Source organism: Dendropsophus ebraccatus, chromosome 9 (genome assembly GCF_027789765.1).
Source record: "Dendropsophus ebraccatus isolate aDenEbr1 chromosome 9, aDenEbr1.pat, whole genome shotgun sequence".
Taxonomy (NCBI): domain Eukaryota; kingdom Metazoa; phylum Chordata; class Amphibia; order Anura; family Hylidae; genus Dendropsophus; species Dendropsophus ebraccatus.
This window is the reverse complement of record NC_091462.1, coordinates 54,522,657-54,537,520: the sequence shown is the minus strand read 5'-3', so window position 1 is coordinate 54,537,520 and position 14,864 is coordinate 54,522,657. Positions and strand designations below refer to the sequence as shown.

The 14,864-nt window shown below is 42.5% G+C and overlaps 1 protein-coding gene across 5 annotated transcripts in view; it reads right to left on the bottom strand.

Moving 5' to 3' along the window:
• Nucleotides 1–14,864, bottom strand: part of NBEAL1 (neurobeachin like 1) — a 125,302-nt gene that overhangs the window by 92,645 nt on the left and 17,793 nt on the right. For all 5 annotated transcript variants that reach the window (XM_069983363.1, XM_069983362.1, XM_069983365.1 and 2 more), the window contains one exon: nt 1,046–1,137. In XM_069983363.1, coding sequence (XP_069839464.1) covers nt 1,046–1,137 — 92 coding nt within the window. The remainder of the gene's footprint in view (nt 1–1,045; nt 1,138–14,864) is intronic.

Here is a 14,864-nt window from a genome sequence, read left to right as displayed (position 1 = left end):
AGTACTGGAACACTTGAGATTTAAAAAAAATATATATCATTTACAAATCTCTGGCCAAGTCTGTACTTACAATTTTTTTTTCTTAAAGCAATTTTTCACATAACACCTCAAAGGGCACTGTCAAAAAATTACTATGTCCCCTGGGTTTTCTATGGGGTTCAGGTCTAGAGAAAGTGCAGGCCATGTGAGGTACCCCAGTCTCCAGCAGCCGCTCCCTAATGATGAGACCTTGATTGTCTTCCAAGACAATGACATTAAGCCTGTGATGTTCATGCAGAGGCACAATGACTGGATTAATGATGCTATTCAAGTAGTATGGACATGTCACTGTACTATTAACAAAGTGTAGGCCAGATCTGTATTGACTAGACACACCTGTTTACACTGTAATACCACCGCCACCAAAGGCTGATGCATAGCGCTCTCTTTGATCTACATCATTGGTGGCACTGAGGCCCACTGGTCCTTCATCCAGAGTAGGAGTGTGCTATGCATCAGTCACTGTTGGTGTAAATGTTACTCTGTACCCCAGAAACTCAATGGCCTAAAGGTTGTCCTTCAAGAAGAGTGGGATGCCACGCCTCAGCAGACAATAAGTCGACTTGTGGACAGCACGAGGCGTCGTTGTCAAGCTGTAATACATGTTGAAGGGCACATGACAAGTTACTGAGACAGTGGCATTTTTGTTGGTGTATACCCATCACTGTTCTTGGTTTCTTTTTCAATTAATTGCTTGAGATGAGGAAATCATCATTGTATGTTTCTACTTAAAGGGGTTATCCAGTGCTACAAAGGCATGGCCACTTTCTTTCAGAGACAGCACCACTCTTGTTTGCAGTTTGGGTGGGGTTTTTTAACCACACCTGAACTGGAGACAAGAGTAGTGTTGTCTCTGGAAGAAAGTGGCCATGTTTTTGTAGTGCTGGATAACCCCTTTAAATGCCCTATTCCTAACTTTCTGTGAGTTGTGTATCTTTAAAACAATAAATATTTCTATTTTCAAAACATAATTTACTGTTTCCAGATACAACTTTTCTTGTTTTACCTGGTTGGTAACTCATCAAAGTCCACATCGAGGAATTGCTCATAACTGGAAACAAAACTGTCCAACCACAGCCGCAGATAGTCCGGGTCTTTCTGTGCATCAAAAACAAACAGATAATTTATAGTAAACCTTTCCAATCATTACTTATAGAAAAGGCTACACAAAAGTTAATGCTTGAAGAGGATGTACCATCAGGTACACTCTCTTTAAAATGACACATAAATTGGACAACACCGCGGTTCTTTTTTTGAATCGCTGTCTGGTTCCCCCGTATGGCGTTGCTCTATTCATGGTTACCGGGACGGGGGTGAAGCAGTGGAGATGGGCCAGGCCACCCCCAGTGGGAGGAAATCCCCATCCCTCTATGATGTGGTTCCATTAGAATCAATGGAGCGGCGTCATGAAGGGGCGGGGGTTTCCTCCCACTGGTGGTGGCCTGGCCCTCCTCCACTGCTTCACCCCCCTCCCGGTAACCATGAATAGAGCAACGCCCTACAAGGGAACCGGGCAGCGGTTTAAAAAAAAAAAAAGACAGCGGCACCGGCTTCACCGTCCGATTCATGTGTGATTTTTAAGAGTGTACCTGATGGTGCATCCTCTTTAAGGCCAGTTTAACACATAAAAGATTGCAGCAGATTTCACGCTAGAAGTTCCAGAGCGAAATCTGCTGAGTGGTGTCCCACTCAGCCAATCAGTGCAGGTAATGTATTAGCTGGGCAGGGACAGGTTAAGTGGAAAGGGGCTTAACATACTCGCAGCGGAATGAAAAATCCACTGTGAGTATGTAAGCCTATAGAAAATGACAAGACATTCGAGACAAGCGATTTCGCTGCGGAACTTGCAGCATGAAATTTGCTGCAATCTTGTATGTGTGAAACTGGCCTAAAGAAAACACAAAAAAACCCTACATGAGCAATCCACAATCATAATACCATTTAATGGCTAAATGAAATAATGACAAAGAGTGAACTTCCCAGACTGCCTTGGTCTCATCATTAGGCAATCATGGTTTCAACTACGAACGACTCTCTATCATTTCTATCTACTAGCTAACACAATAGAAATATATACTTTTCTTTTTACATTTTTATGAGCTCCCACCATTTATTGTTTGACTAACAATTTGTGAGAAATGGCTGTGAACTCTGGTAGCTTTAACAGTGTTCACATGAATTACCCTATTTTTCGGACTATAAGGTGCACTGTATTATAAGGCACACTATCAATGAGCCCCTGCTAAAGTGTTTAGGTTCATATATAAGGTGCACCGCGCAGTGCATTAAAGGAGAAGTCCGTCAAAAAATTTAATTTAAGTATTGTATTGCCCCCCCCCCCCCCAAAAAAAAAAAAAGTTATACAAATCCCCAATATACACTTATTACGGGAAATGCTTAGAAAGTGATTTTTTTTTCCCCCGCACTTACTACTGCATCAAGGTTTCACTTCCTGGATAATATAGTGATGTCATGTCCTGACTCCCAGAGTTTTGCGGGCTGTGGCTGCTGGAGAGGATGATGGCAGAGGGATGCTCAGTGTCCCTCCAGTGCCACGTGTCTCCTCAGCATCCCCCTGCCATCATCCTCTCCAGCAGCCATCGCCCGTACAGCTCGGGGAGTCGGGTCGTGACATCACCATGTTATCCAGGAAATGAAGCCTTGATGCAGTAGCTAGGGCAGGGAAAAAAAGTGAATAGAGCCAAGTTGTAATACCACACACAAACTGGGGACAGGGGTGGCACTGTTTTTGAAGAAAAAAAAAAAAAAAAAGAAAAACCAAAAGTATGCAACAACACCATCATGTAACTGTTCAGTTTTCTGTGAACACAAATGTGAAGAGCACAAGACCAGCACAAAGCCAACAAGACAAATTATAGATGGTGTCTGTCAAAGTCTAGACTAAAAAACATTCAAATATAAAATATTAATTAAAGCTAAATATGTGCCACCTCTGTAACCCGTCCTTCTGTCTGTCATGGTCATAATTTATTCCCTTGCCTGTATCACAAATCATTTTTAATTCTCCTGAGGAAAACCGAGCTGGGAACAAAGCCAAAACAGGGAGTGCATGCAGGGCAGGGCAATACATTCCTTCCATGGTGTAGTGCAAAATTAATCTCAAGTACGCAATCCTCTCCACACGTTTTCAGGCGCTGCTCACTTCTAACATGAGATCACCTAATACACAGAAACATCCAGACATTCATAGCAATTCAGTGGGCATGCCAAGACCAAAGCATGTGTACAACAACACTAGCTACAGCGCATCAGCTCAGGCCACCCATGCAAACTTCAGATAACCAAACTCCTCCCTAACAAACCCAACTGTATCCAGCAGTAGTACATCATAAGTATTTAAAAAATTAAGGAACCATTTACACATTTTGCTTGTAAAATTACTAGTTTAGTCAGAACACAATGAAAGGGCATGTATAATTGTTAATACCAGAAATGACGCATGTAAGAGTAGGGACCTGTCATAACATTTGTTGTGGTGAACCACATCCCTAGGATCTCTTCTTTTAGAGTGCATTCACACCACGGTTCAACAATACGTATACGCTAGAACCCTGTCAAAATCAAGTACTGATTACTATAAGGCAGGGCAGGGCGATTAATCGAATTAATTTGATTAATTCGCCCAGAATTTTAGAATAAATTTTATTTTTAGTGAAAATCGTGAATTCGATTTTCACAAAAAAATAATGTCGGGCAGGGCGGACCACACAGCACAGTTTCGGCCGGCCGGACAGGGGCGGTGTAAGGCCGGGCAGTCCGGAGAGATGCGATGGGCGGCCTCCAGGAGCTGCTGACCTGCCCTGCCCCTTACACACAGCGTCCTGCTTCCCGGTCTCTGGAGGAGGCAGCAGGGACTGCAGGGTGATCGCTACGGGTCTTGGAGCTGTACAGATTGGATCCCGCTGTACAGGTCCAGTATTCACCCTATCCTGCAGTCCCTGCTGCCTCCTCTGTGTGTGGCCAGGAAGCGGGACACTGTGTGCCAGGGTGAGAGGAGGAGGGCTATGTGCACTCCTGCCCCTGTCACCCCCAGTCCCCCTTAGCCACCCCCAGCTCCCCTTAGCTGCCTCAGTCCCCTCCAGTCTCCCTCAGTCCCCTCCAGTCTCCCTCAGTCCCCTCCCTTCTGCCTCTGTCCCGTCCCAGTCCCTCAGCTGCCCCAGTCATCCTCAGTCCCCCCCAGTCTCCCTCAGTCCCCCCCAGTCTCCCTCAGTCCCCCCCAGTCTCCCTCAGTCCCGCCCAGTTTCCCTCAGCTGCCCCAGTCTCCCTCAGCTGCCCCAGTCTCCCTCAGCTGCCCCAGTCTCCCTCAGTGCCCCCCTGTCACCCCCAGTCTCTCTGAGCGCGATCACTGCAGCCTGTCCTTAGGGCCGGGCTGCTCACTGCAACCGACCCCCACCTCCTACGATGTGCGCATCATAGCTCAGGACGTACCGGTACGCCCAGGGTCATCTGGGGACAGACTTCCAGGGCGTACTGGTACGTCCTAGGTCGTCTAGGGGTTAAAATAGTATCTGACACTGTGAGAAAAACTCAGTGTATTTAGCAAAAAAACACCCCAGAAAAAACGAGATTTAAACCGAGAATCGTCCAAAACATTAATAAAAAAAATAAATAAATAAATAAAAAAAAATCAAGATTTAATTTTTTTGCCATATCGCCCAGCCCAGTATCAGGTATCTGTGCACGGACTGACACAGTCCCAATTTACTTCTATAACCCTAACATAGTCAGCTAGTGACTGTGTTCAGGTCATTTCCTGCATGTATACGAGCCGCATGTTTGATGTTGAGGTCCTGGGATGGACATTCCCTTTCCTCTGCTGCAGCTGCTGTGGGGTCAACTTGGCCTTATAATTTCTCGCTTATCGCTTGGTCGTTTGCTGTGTTTACACGAGCCAATTATCGATCAAATGCAATAGTTATTGCGAAAATTCAAACGATAATCGTTCCGTGTACACGAAACATAATTTAGATCACTTAGATGAAATAGTTATTTCATAAGTAAAGTTAGATAAATTCCTAATGTACACTATGGGAATCTGGCCGCCTAATCGCATAAGTAGTAGCAGCCCCTTCCCGTAGCCCCGCCCCCAGGCAACCCTCTTCAATAATTATCAATGAAGGGGAGTGTCCGGAGGTGGGCCGGATTGATGCACGGGTAGCTACGCCCCCAGTGCTCCCAACAGTTTACCAGGCAGAAAATTCCACAGCTAACAGCACAGGAACAGTGCTGAGGATGAAGGTACACTAACACTCTTTAGTGTGGGTTAGGCACTATATAAGCCTATTTTTTTTAATGTTAACTGTAATTCTAATAACTTGTCATAGTGACAGGTCATACATTTTGATTGGTGATAAGCTGAATGATAAGCCCCCCACTGATCACTAAAGAATGAGAAGCACTTATCTGAGCACCGTGTCCCCTTCAGATATGAACAGCTCTCCTCGAAGAGCCAAGACTGTGCTATACAGATTTATAGAAAGACCATGGCATTTTCTATCAATCCCTTACACTAAAAGCTCTCTGAAGGGATCCAAGCAGAAATAAAGACACACAGCGCCTAGCTGAGCGTTTCTTCCTTTTCATTATAGTGATCACTGGGGGTCCCACACATTCTCAGAAATATACCACCAGTTACCTACGAGTTGTAGTCACTTAAAATATGATATCTACACTTATGACACACACACGTATGGTCAACTGCAAGTTCATATGCATTACAAACAAAACCAGCTGTTCCTCACAGATATAGCAGCACAATATGCAGAATGACTAATAGGAAACAGACGGACAAGGAGAGCGCCATCGTATATGTCCACTCCAGGGGTAACTATGTCAACTAAAATGAGAAATAGCAACCCCTGGTAAGCTATACTTATATTATGCACATACTTAAACTATACAACTACAGGGGCCTATACTAGTCACGGAAACGTCTCTATGGGTGTTTCGTGCAGTATGTTAAATAGAATCTGTTGGCTCGATATAATGCTTAGAGCTCCAGGACTGGGCCGTAGGGAGATAAGTAAGGCTAGGTTCACACTGAGTTTTCAGCATCCGTTTAACAGATCCGTTTTTTTTAACGGTCAAAAAAGTACTGTCAACAGTACTTTATTGTGCGTAAAAAAAAAAAACCGCATCCGTTTGGATCCGTTTTTTTATAATGGAAGTCAATGGAAAAACGGATCAAAAACGGATGCACACAAATTTATCCGTTTTTTGCAAAAACGGATCCGTTAAACGGATGCTGAAAACGCAGTTTGAACCTAGCCTAATACATGTTTCTTAGCTGATGGTTGTTTGCAAACGTAAACATCATCTTTTCCCTCCAAGTTCAAGTGTCATAGAGGCGAGGCTGTGCAGACTAATTAACATTAAAAAAATTAAAATGGCAGGAAAACAGCACTGACAAAAGGTTAAAAAAAATTGTCTTCTCCCTCACTGTCTCCCACCCTAAACACCCACTGATCATATCACTGCGCTGCCGAAGAGGTGACAGGGCCCCGCAAACCTCTTAAATGCTGCAGTCATGACCTGACCTTGTTATATAAGGAGTTAAGCTGCAAGGACAAGAGGCTTCTCCGGTAGTTGAAGCCCAGCTATCGTGCTGAGCTATCCTCCCATGATCCCCAGCCGGGTGGCTATGCTGCTGTCACAAAAAACAGCAATGTAGCCCACGTGCACTTCTAAAAACAGACATACAAAGTATACAGAAGTAGTAGCAAAAGCTTAAATGTTCTACAATCTAAAGATCACCCGGGCAAGGCCCCCCCCCCCCCCTCGGACCCACCTACTCACTGTCGCCGCATGCAATAGCGGCAAGTGGGGAACGACAAGCAGCTAACAGCTCTCGTTTGCTCCTCCAGTCGCCCAGTGGAATACAGCCTTAAGTGTTGGTCATAGGTTCGAACATTTTGTTTTGTCATATCAAAGTAAGAGAAGTGAATGTTCTATGGGCTACACATGATTAAATACAGACATAATGGTCTATGATATAATCAGAAACAATTAACATTGTTTTAGCACTAAGATCCATGAGGTCAGCACACAGTTGTGCTTTACACAAGGTCATTATGATAAGATGAATGAATGACTTCCCCTATCATAGGATCAGCTCTGGTTACAAGAAGAACAGGTTCTCAGAGATAACAAACACTTATAGCCATGGAAATATTATTTACAAAGCAGAGCTTTTGGTGGCTCTCAGAAAACGACACAGCTGCCTGTAAAGGTCAGCGATGAATGTGGCCATCTCTTCTAGAGAAAACGACAAACACAGCTCTGGGGTGTACATACTGTGCTACATTAATATTCCATGAATTCATCGCCTAGTTCTCCAGAATCTGCTACAAAAAAAAAATCCCAATACAATAATAATCTACCTAATAATCTGGAACCTCAATAATTTAACAGAAAGGGTATATATGATATGATATGGTTGGCAGAAAGAGACCTGACCGTCAACAGTGAGAGAAGGAGGACAGATCCTCCATAGTCTTATATTAAGCATAGTACGCCTGCTCCATTTTTGATGCAGATAAGCCCATACTAGCATACCCAGGGATATAACCTCTCTCCTCCACATTTTGCATATTTAGTTAAAGGGGTTGTCCAGCGAAAATCTTTTTCTTTCAAATCAACTGGTGTCAGAAAGTTATATAGATTTGTAATTTACTTCTATTAAAAAATCTCAAGTCTTCCCATACTTATTAGCTGCTCTATGTCCTGCAGGAAATGTTTTATTTTCAGTATGACACAGTGCTCTCTGCTGACATCTCTGGCCGAGACAGGAACTCTGCCTTGGTTTTCTATGAATCCCCATAAAAAAACCTCTCCTGCTCTGGACAGTTCTTGTCTCGGCCAGAGATGTCAGCAGAGAGCACTGTGTCAGACTGACAACAAAACAACATTTCCTGCAGGACATACAGCAGCTGATACGTATGGAAAGACTTAAGATTTTTTAATTGAAGTAAATTACAAATCTATATAACTTTATGACACCAGTTGATCTGAAAGAAAAAGATTTTCGCTGGACAACCCCTTTAAGACTGTCATGTCCTCTAGATATGCAAGTACTATCAGCTTATGCTCAGATGGTGTGTATACAATGCTGAGAGGTGTGAATAAAAGCCTGAGGAGGTGTGAATACTAAACTGTATTTCCACATGCATCTGAAACCATTCCCCTACCTGTTTTTCAATGACCATGCAGTGTTGTCAGGAATTTTGCAAACATTAAAAGGACACTAGCCAACGCAAGGGTGCATGGTTCCAGATATGCATGTGGGAACACAGCCTTAGTCTGAGTGGGTGTGAATTGGGCACATGCCTGGAAAACTTAGCCTTTATTTTCTCTCTTTTTTTATAATGACCACAGACCATTTTTAAAGAGGTGGAATTATCATGCTAAATTCTTTAAGGAGCTTCAAAGTCTGACTCACGGACTCACATAATCATTCCAGTCAATACAGAACGTTTTCATGTTCCACCATTACCACCACAGGCTTCAGTTCCAATGTGATACCTGAACAGCATGCTGAGGGGGTGGGGGTTACTGGGACTTTTATAGGTTACTGGGACTTTTATAGAAAGTCCAACTTTGTATACTAAATAATTATTGTATACCAGTATAGTAGGCTCTCCAGAAGTGGGTGATCTAATAGTAATAATATAATATAATAATATAATAGTGTATGGCTAAAATGACAATTGTACGTCCAAATGACTAGATATCAATATTTAATACTTGAATTTAACAACAGTCTAGATGTATAAATGGAAAATATAAAATGAGAAAATAGAAAAATATAAAATAAATATATATATACAAATCTAATGAAACATCTACATGGACAATAAAATATGTACTAAATAAGTACGAGCCCAGTGATGAGCGCTGCGCCGGGCCCAGCGCAGACACCCCACTTAAATAAGAAAGTAGTAGTCCCGAATATCTGTATTTGACCTAGGCTCGTATCGTTTGTTGAGCCGTAGTACTTATATTTTTAGATGGATAGTCCTCCTTTGGATCTAAAATCGTGAGAATAAAAAGTCAAATAAATGATGGTGGAATGTCCACCTCTCACCCTGTTAGTTGTATCATCCGAGGTCAGATGTGATGTGGTGATAATAATCCATACCCAGTCTATACGTTCGGCTTGGGAGCTGTGCAATCGCGGTCTAATACAGCATGATGTGCTGTCCTGCGTTGTTGCGGCGTCCGCGTGGATGAGAGCGCGCTCTCTGACCGGCTGCCGTTGTATAGGATGTCAAGCGGGTATGGCTCCAGTTCGGGATCTACACTTTAGGAAGATGTTTATAAAAGGCTCTGTTATCCTTGATTCTCGGGACGCGTTTCAGGAGATCTACTTGCTCCTTTCCTCAGCAAGGGAATCTGGATAACTCTCATGTCGCTATATTCGACCGGCTTATATATCCGTTTTGGACTTTTCCGCAAAACCTGTAACGGATCCTTCTGGGTAATTTTTCCACATTTTCATTGCTGGTGTGTGGTTGCCTATATAGAGTTGTATAGGCCGGCAAACCAAACATCATCTGTTGATCTTGATCTTATCATGTATCTTTATAATGTATTACTCTCTCAATACAGTCTGGATAAAAAATGGAATTCCTCCAAACACATAGTATAATACAAAAATAATACAAAAATAATAACAAAAATATAAAGTGCAAATGAAATAAAGTAGAATGAAATGAAGTAAAAACTTATAATCAAATTTCCTTTCAAATTTCCTTTACATTATCATCTAGTCTTGCTCAATAACTATAAGTATTCCATGTATTTCACATTATATGTGATTTCCTCCCTGTGTGAATTCTCCATGCTAAATTTCCCAATGTGGCTTCCCTCCTGTGTCAGTTGTATTATTCACGGATCTAAGTACTGATGTTTTAGACAATATGGTCTTAGTATTGTATACGCTAGGACACTGCAATCAAGCCCCAAAACTAGTGTTGGGTAGTAACCTTAATCTACATAGGCATATGTGCATACCTATGCCCAAACAAAACAATATATATACACATATTCTGACAATTATAAATACATATAAATAAATATAGACATAAATACGCTAAAAATAGAGGAATCAGTCGAGGTTCTTCGAATGGCAATAGAATAGAATAGAATAGGTGCGGTCTATGAAAAAAAAAAAGAGATCAATCAAATTACGGATAAATAGAGTGAATATAATCTGTATAGATACAGAAGAATATATAGGAATATATAGATCGTCAAATATATAAAATAAAATATAAGATATAAGATATATATAAAAAAGAGAGAAATGTATAAAAAAGACATATACAAAATATAAAATATATGTAAAGGGATGCTGGGGGCCGCCAAGGGGCGGTCCAGGCACTGATGAAACAGTCTGGCACTGTACCGTCCATCGGTCGTACCCCCACCATCCCTACCTCAATGTAATATAAAAACTAGCCATATATCATCCCCTACACATGAAATGCTCACAAAAACCCAAAAATTTCAAGTTCGGCATTAAGGCCATGGGGTGTAAGTGTCTGAAATTCAAAAATGAATCTAGACTCCTGTCTAGACATTTTAGATATGAAATCACCTCCTCTCCACTCATTCTCTACTTTTAATATGGCTGCATAAGTAGTACCTCTCAGTCTGCTCTGATGGACTTCTTTATAGTGAGCCGAGAGTGTATGTTTTTCATATCCCCTTTTTATATTATATAGATGTTCCGTTATTCTTTTTTTCAGTGTTCTGGAGGTTCTTCCTATATACTGCTTATGACATGGACATTCAATAATGTATATAATATTCTCAGAATTACATGAGAGTGTATCTCTAATTTTGTGCTTGTGTCCATTTACTGTTGATATTATTGTTTCTGTACGTCTTGGAAATTGTGTGGCTTTGCAATTATTGCACATGCCACACCTAAAGAAACCATTTATTTCAGGACAAATAGTACGTTGAGAACCATCAGTTCTTTTTCTTACAGTCGGGGCCACCTGTAGACCTAAATTGGGTGCCCTGGAATATACTATGGGAGGTCTCAGGGGTAATAAGGGGCCAATCAATCGGTCATCTTGTAAATGATGCCAGTGTTTGGTGATAATTTTGCCTATATGTTTATGATTAGAATTGAATGGGAGAACCAATTTCACCTCCTGATGTGTGTCTTCCTTTCTTTCTGTATTCGATGGTTCCAGAAAAAAGGAACTCCTGTCTAGCTCCCTCGCTTTATTAAGAGCCTTCTCCAGAACTGCCTCTGGATATTTCTTTTCTTTAAATTTTTCTTTTAATGTAAATGCCCGATTTCATTCTACTTTATTTCATTTGCACTTTATATTTTTGTTATTATTTTTGTATTATTTTTGTATTATACTATGTGTTTGGAGGAATTCCATTTTTTATCCAGACTGTATTGAGAGAGTAATACATTATAAAGATACATGATAAGATCAAGATCAACAGATGATGTTTGGTTTGCCGGCCTATACAACTCTATATAGGCAACCACACACCAGCAATGAAAATGTGGAAAAATTACCCAGAAGGATCCGTTACAGGTTTTGCGGAAAAGTCCAAAACGGATATATAAGCCGGTCGAATATAGCGACATGAGAGTTATCCAGATTCCCTTGCTGAGGAAAGGAGCAAGTAGATCTCCTGAAACGCGTCCCGAGAATCAAGGATAACAGAGCCTTTTATAAACATCTTCCTAAAGTGTAGATCCCGAACCGGAGCCATACCCGCTTGACATCCTATACAACGGCAGCCGGTCAGAGCGCGCGCTCTCATCCACGCGGACGCCGCAACAACGCAGGACAGCACATCATGCTGTATTAGACCGCGATTGCACAGCTCCCAAGCCGAACGTATAGACTGGGTATGGATTATTATCACCACATCACATCTGACCTCGGATGATACAACTAACAGGGTGAGAGGTGGACATTCCACCATCATTTATTTGACTTTTTATTCTCACGATTTTAGATCCAAAGGAGGACTATCCATCTAAAAATATAAGTACTACGGCTCAACAAACGATACGAGCCTAGGTCAAATACAGATATTCGGGACTACTACTTTCTTATTTAAGTGGGGTGTCTGCGCTGGGCCCGGCGCAGCGCTCATCACTGGGCTCGTACTTATTTAGTACATATTTTATTGTCCATGTAGATGTTTCATTAGATTTGTATATATATATTTATTTTATATTTTTCTATTTTCTCATTTTATATTTTCCATTTATACATCTAGACTGTTGTTGTTAAATTCAAGTATTAAATATTGATATCTAGTCATTTGGACGTACAATTGTCATTTTAGCCATACACTATTATATTATTATATTATATTATTACTATTAGATCACCCACTTCTGGAGAGCCTACTATACTGGTATACCTCTTATTTATATTATCCCTTAGCGCTGGGAGAGTAGTGCACTCGAAAGGGGTGGATCCTATTCTACGGAGCAGGTGCAGCAGACCTCTACCCCTTTCTAAATAATTATTGTGTTGACTGAGCTCTTGTTTAGAGACCAAACGGCGCAACTCTTCAGCATCCGGCAAGGCCCAAACCATTCTTCAGTCATACCTTACATACAGTAAATACAATTTTCACCAAAAAAATCATTGCAGGTGAAGCGGACGGCAGGGTGCAGAGAGGTGCAGGGTGGAATGCGTACTGTAGTGAGGGCCTGTGTGGGGCCAGCAGGCGGTCCGGAGAGCTGCCCCAGTGCCCCTCAGTCACCCCCCCATAATCTGTACCTGTACTACTACTACACCCCTCATCTATACCTGTACTACTACACCTCTCATCTTTACCTGTGCTTCTCCACCCCTCATCCACTATAACCTCCACTACAACACCCTACTTAGAAGATCTCCTATACTATATGAGGGAAAAAGTGGCACATATTTGGGAAAACTACTTATATAGGGCACAGAGGGGGGCTTGTCTACTACTTAGGGGAACAGAGGGAGCACTGTTACACTGGGAAGCAATACAGTTGTTGTCTGAAACGTCATTAAAATAGTGTCTGAGGTTACAAGGAGAAAATGTTCCGTTTATTTAGCAAAAAAGAAAAAAAAAATATCAAGAATTAAAATAGAGAATCGTCCAAAAAAAAAAAAAGTTTAAAAATCAAGATTTTATTTTTTCATCTTATCAATTTCAGCTGCAGCATAAAATATCAGACACCAACTATTATGAATTTTCCAACAAATAAAGGAATTTGTGTTACTAGGTTTGGATTTGTGACTTTCCAACTTCCAAAAACAGTACAATGACAAATATAGTAAGAATGCTGTGGCTGCACAGTGCACAGGACCATGGCCGGCGTCTAGAAGTTAAATAGCCACTCACTTAAAAGAATATTGCAGCGGACCCCACCTGTTATTTAGTCACCAACCAAGTAATGGATGGCTCCTGTCATGTGAGTCTACATGGTAGAATTTTTCCATATGTCTGACTGTTTAACCCCTTAACGACATCGGGCGTAAGTATACGCCCCCGCAGGGTGGGCTTTAACGCAAACGGGTGTATACTTACGCCCGATGTTTCCCCGATCGCTGTGTGTTCACACACAGTGGTCGGGGAAGATAGCCTGCTATAATGTATAGCAGGCCATCTCTGCTCGTCGGCACGGGGGGTGATTAACCCCTCCCGTGCCGCCAATCGCTGCTATATGCTGATCAATACAGATCAGCATATAGCAGCTGAAAACAGCTTTCCGGGTTATCGGTGACCCGGTGACTAGGAAAGTAATGGCGATTGGTGCTGTCCGAGATAGCACCAATCACCATTAGTGTACTGTGTAAAGATGGCGCCGATGCCACCCCCACGATCGCCATGATAGGCCGGCCAGTACTGGCCGGCCCATCATGGCGATCAAACTGTAAAAAAAAACAGTTTTGTCGGGCTCTGCACCCCTCAGCTAGGTAGCTGAGGGGTGTAGAACAGGTGTGTGTGGTGCAGGTGTACCATACTCACCTGATCTGGGCGTCCGGAGCGAAGATCTGCGTTCCGCGCCGTCCTCGCGTCTTCTTCGGGTCACTTCCGGGTTCGGTCGTCCAGCGTCGGAGATCTTCGTAATCGCTCGGGTCCTCGGGTTCGACAGGCCGCGGCAATCTCTGGCAGCGTCGCTCTACTGCCCCCTAGCGGCTGATCAGTGAATATCATTCACTGATCAGTTGCTTTGGGTCAAAAAGTTTTTTTTCTTCCCAATTTTTTTTTTTTCATTTTTTGCGCCCTAACGCCGCTGAGTGCTGATCAGCATCGCACATAAGTGCGCCGATGATCAGCAACGCCTCCTTTTTGGAGCAGGGGCATTTTTTCCCCCCTATATCCTACCGCCACTGTCTGCTGATAAGTGCCGCACATAACTGCGGCACTTATCAGCAGCTCCTTTCTTGGCGTAGGGATATTTTTTCTTAATATCAAAAAAACACGTAAAAAACACTACACTACACCACACTACATGGAATAAAGTTTTACACTACACCACTACACATTTACATACCCCATATACTAGTGCCGGTATAAAGATGGCCCCCAGGGTGTTTTCGGTGTCGGACGCATACGTTATTATTGCCTCTGACACCGAAACAGCCAGTGAGGATGAATGGGGGGATCCTTCTTTCCTCCATTCATCCTCATCCTCATCATCCAATGACGTATCTGGGGGTTGCATAGCGTACGCTGCCCCCCAGACACGTCTTTTCCGCCAGTACCGTCCCAATAAGAGATTACGGCATGGCGTGAAATTCTCCAAACTCTGTGAGAGTACCTCAGGGTAC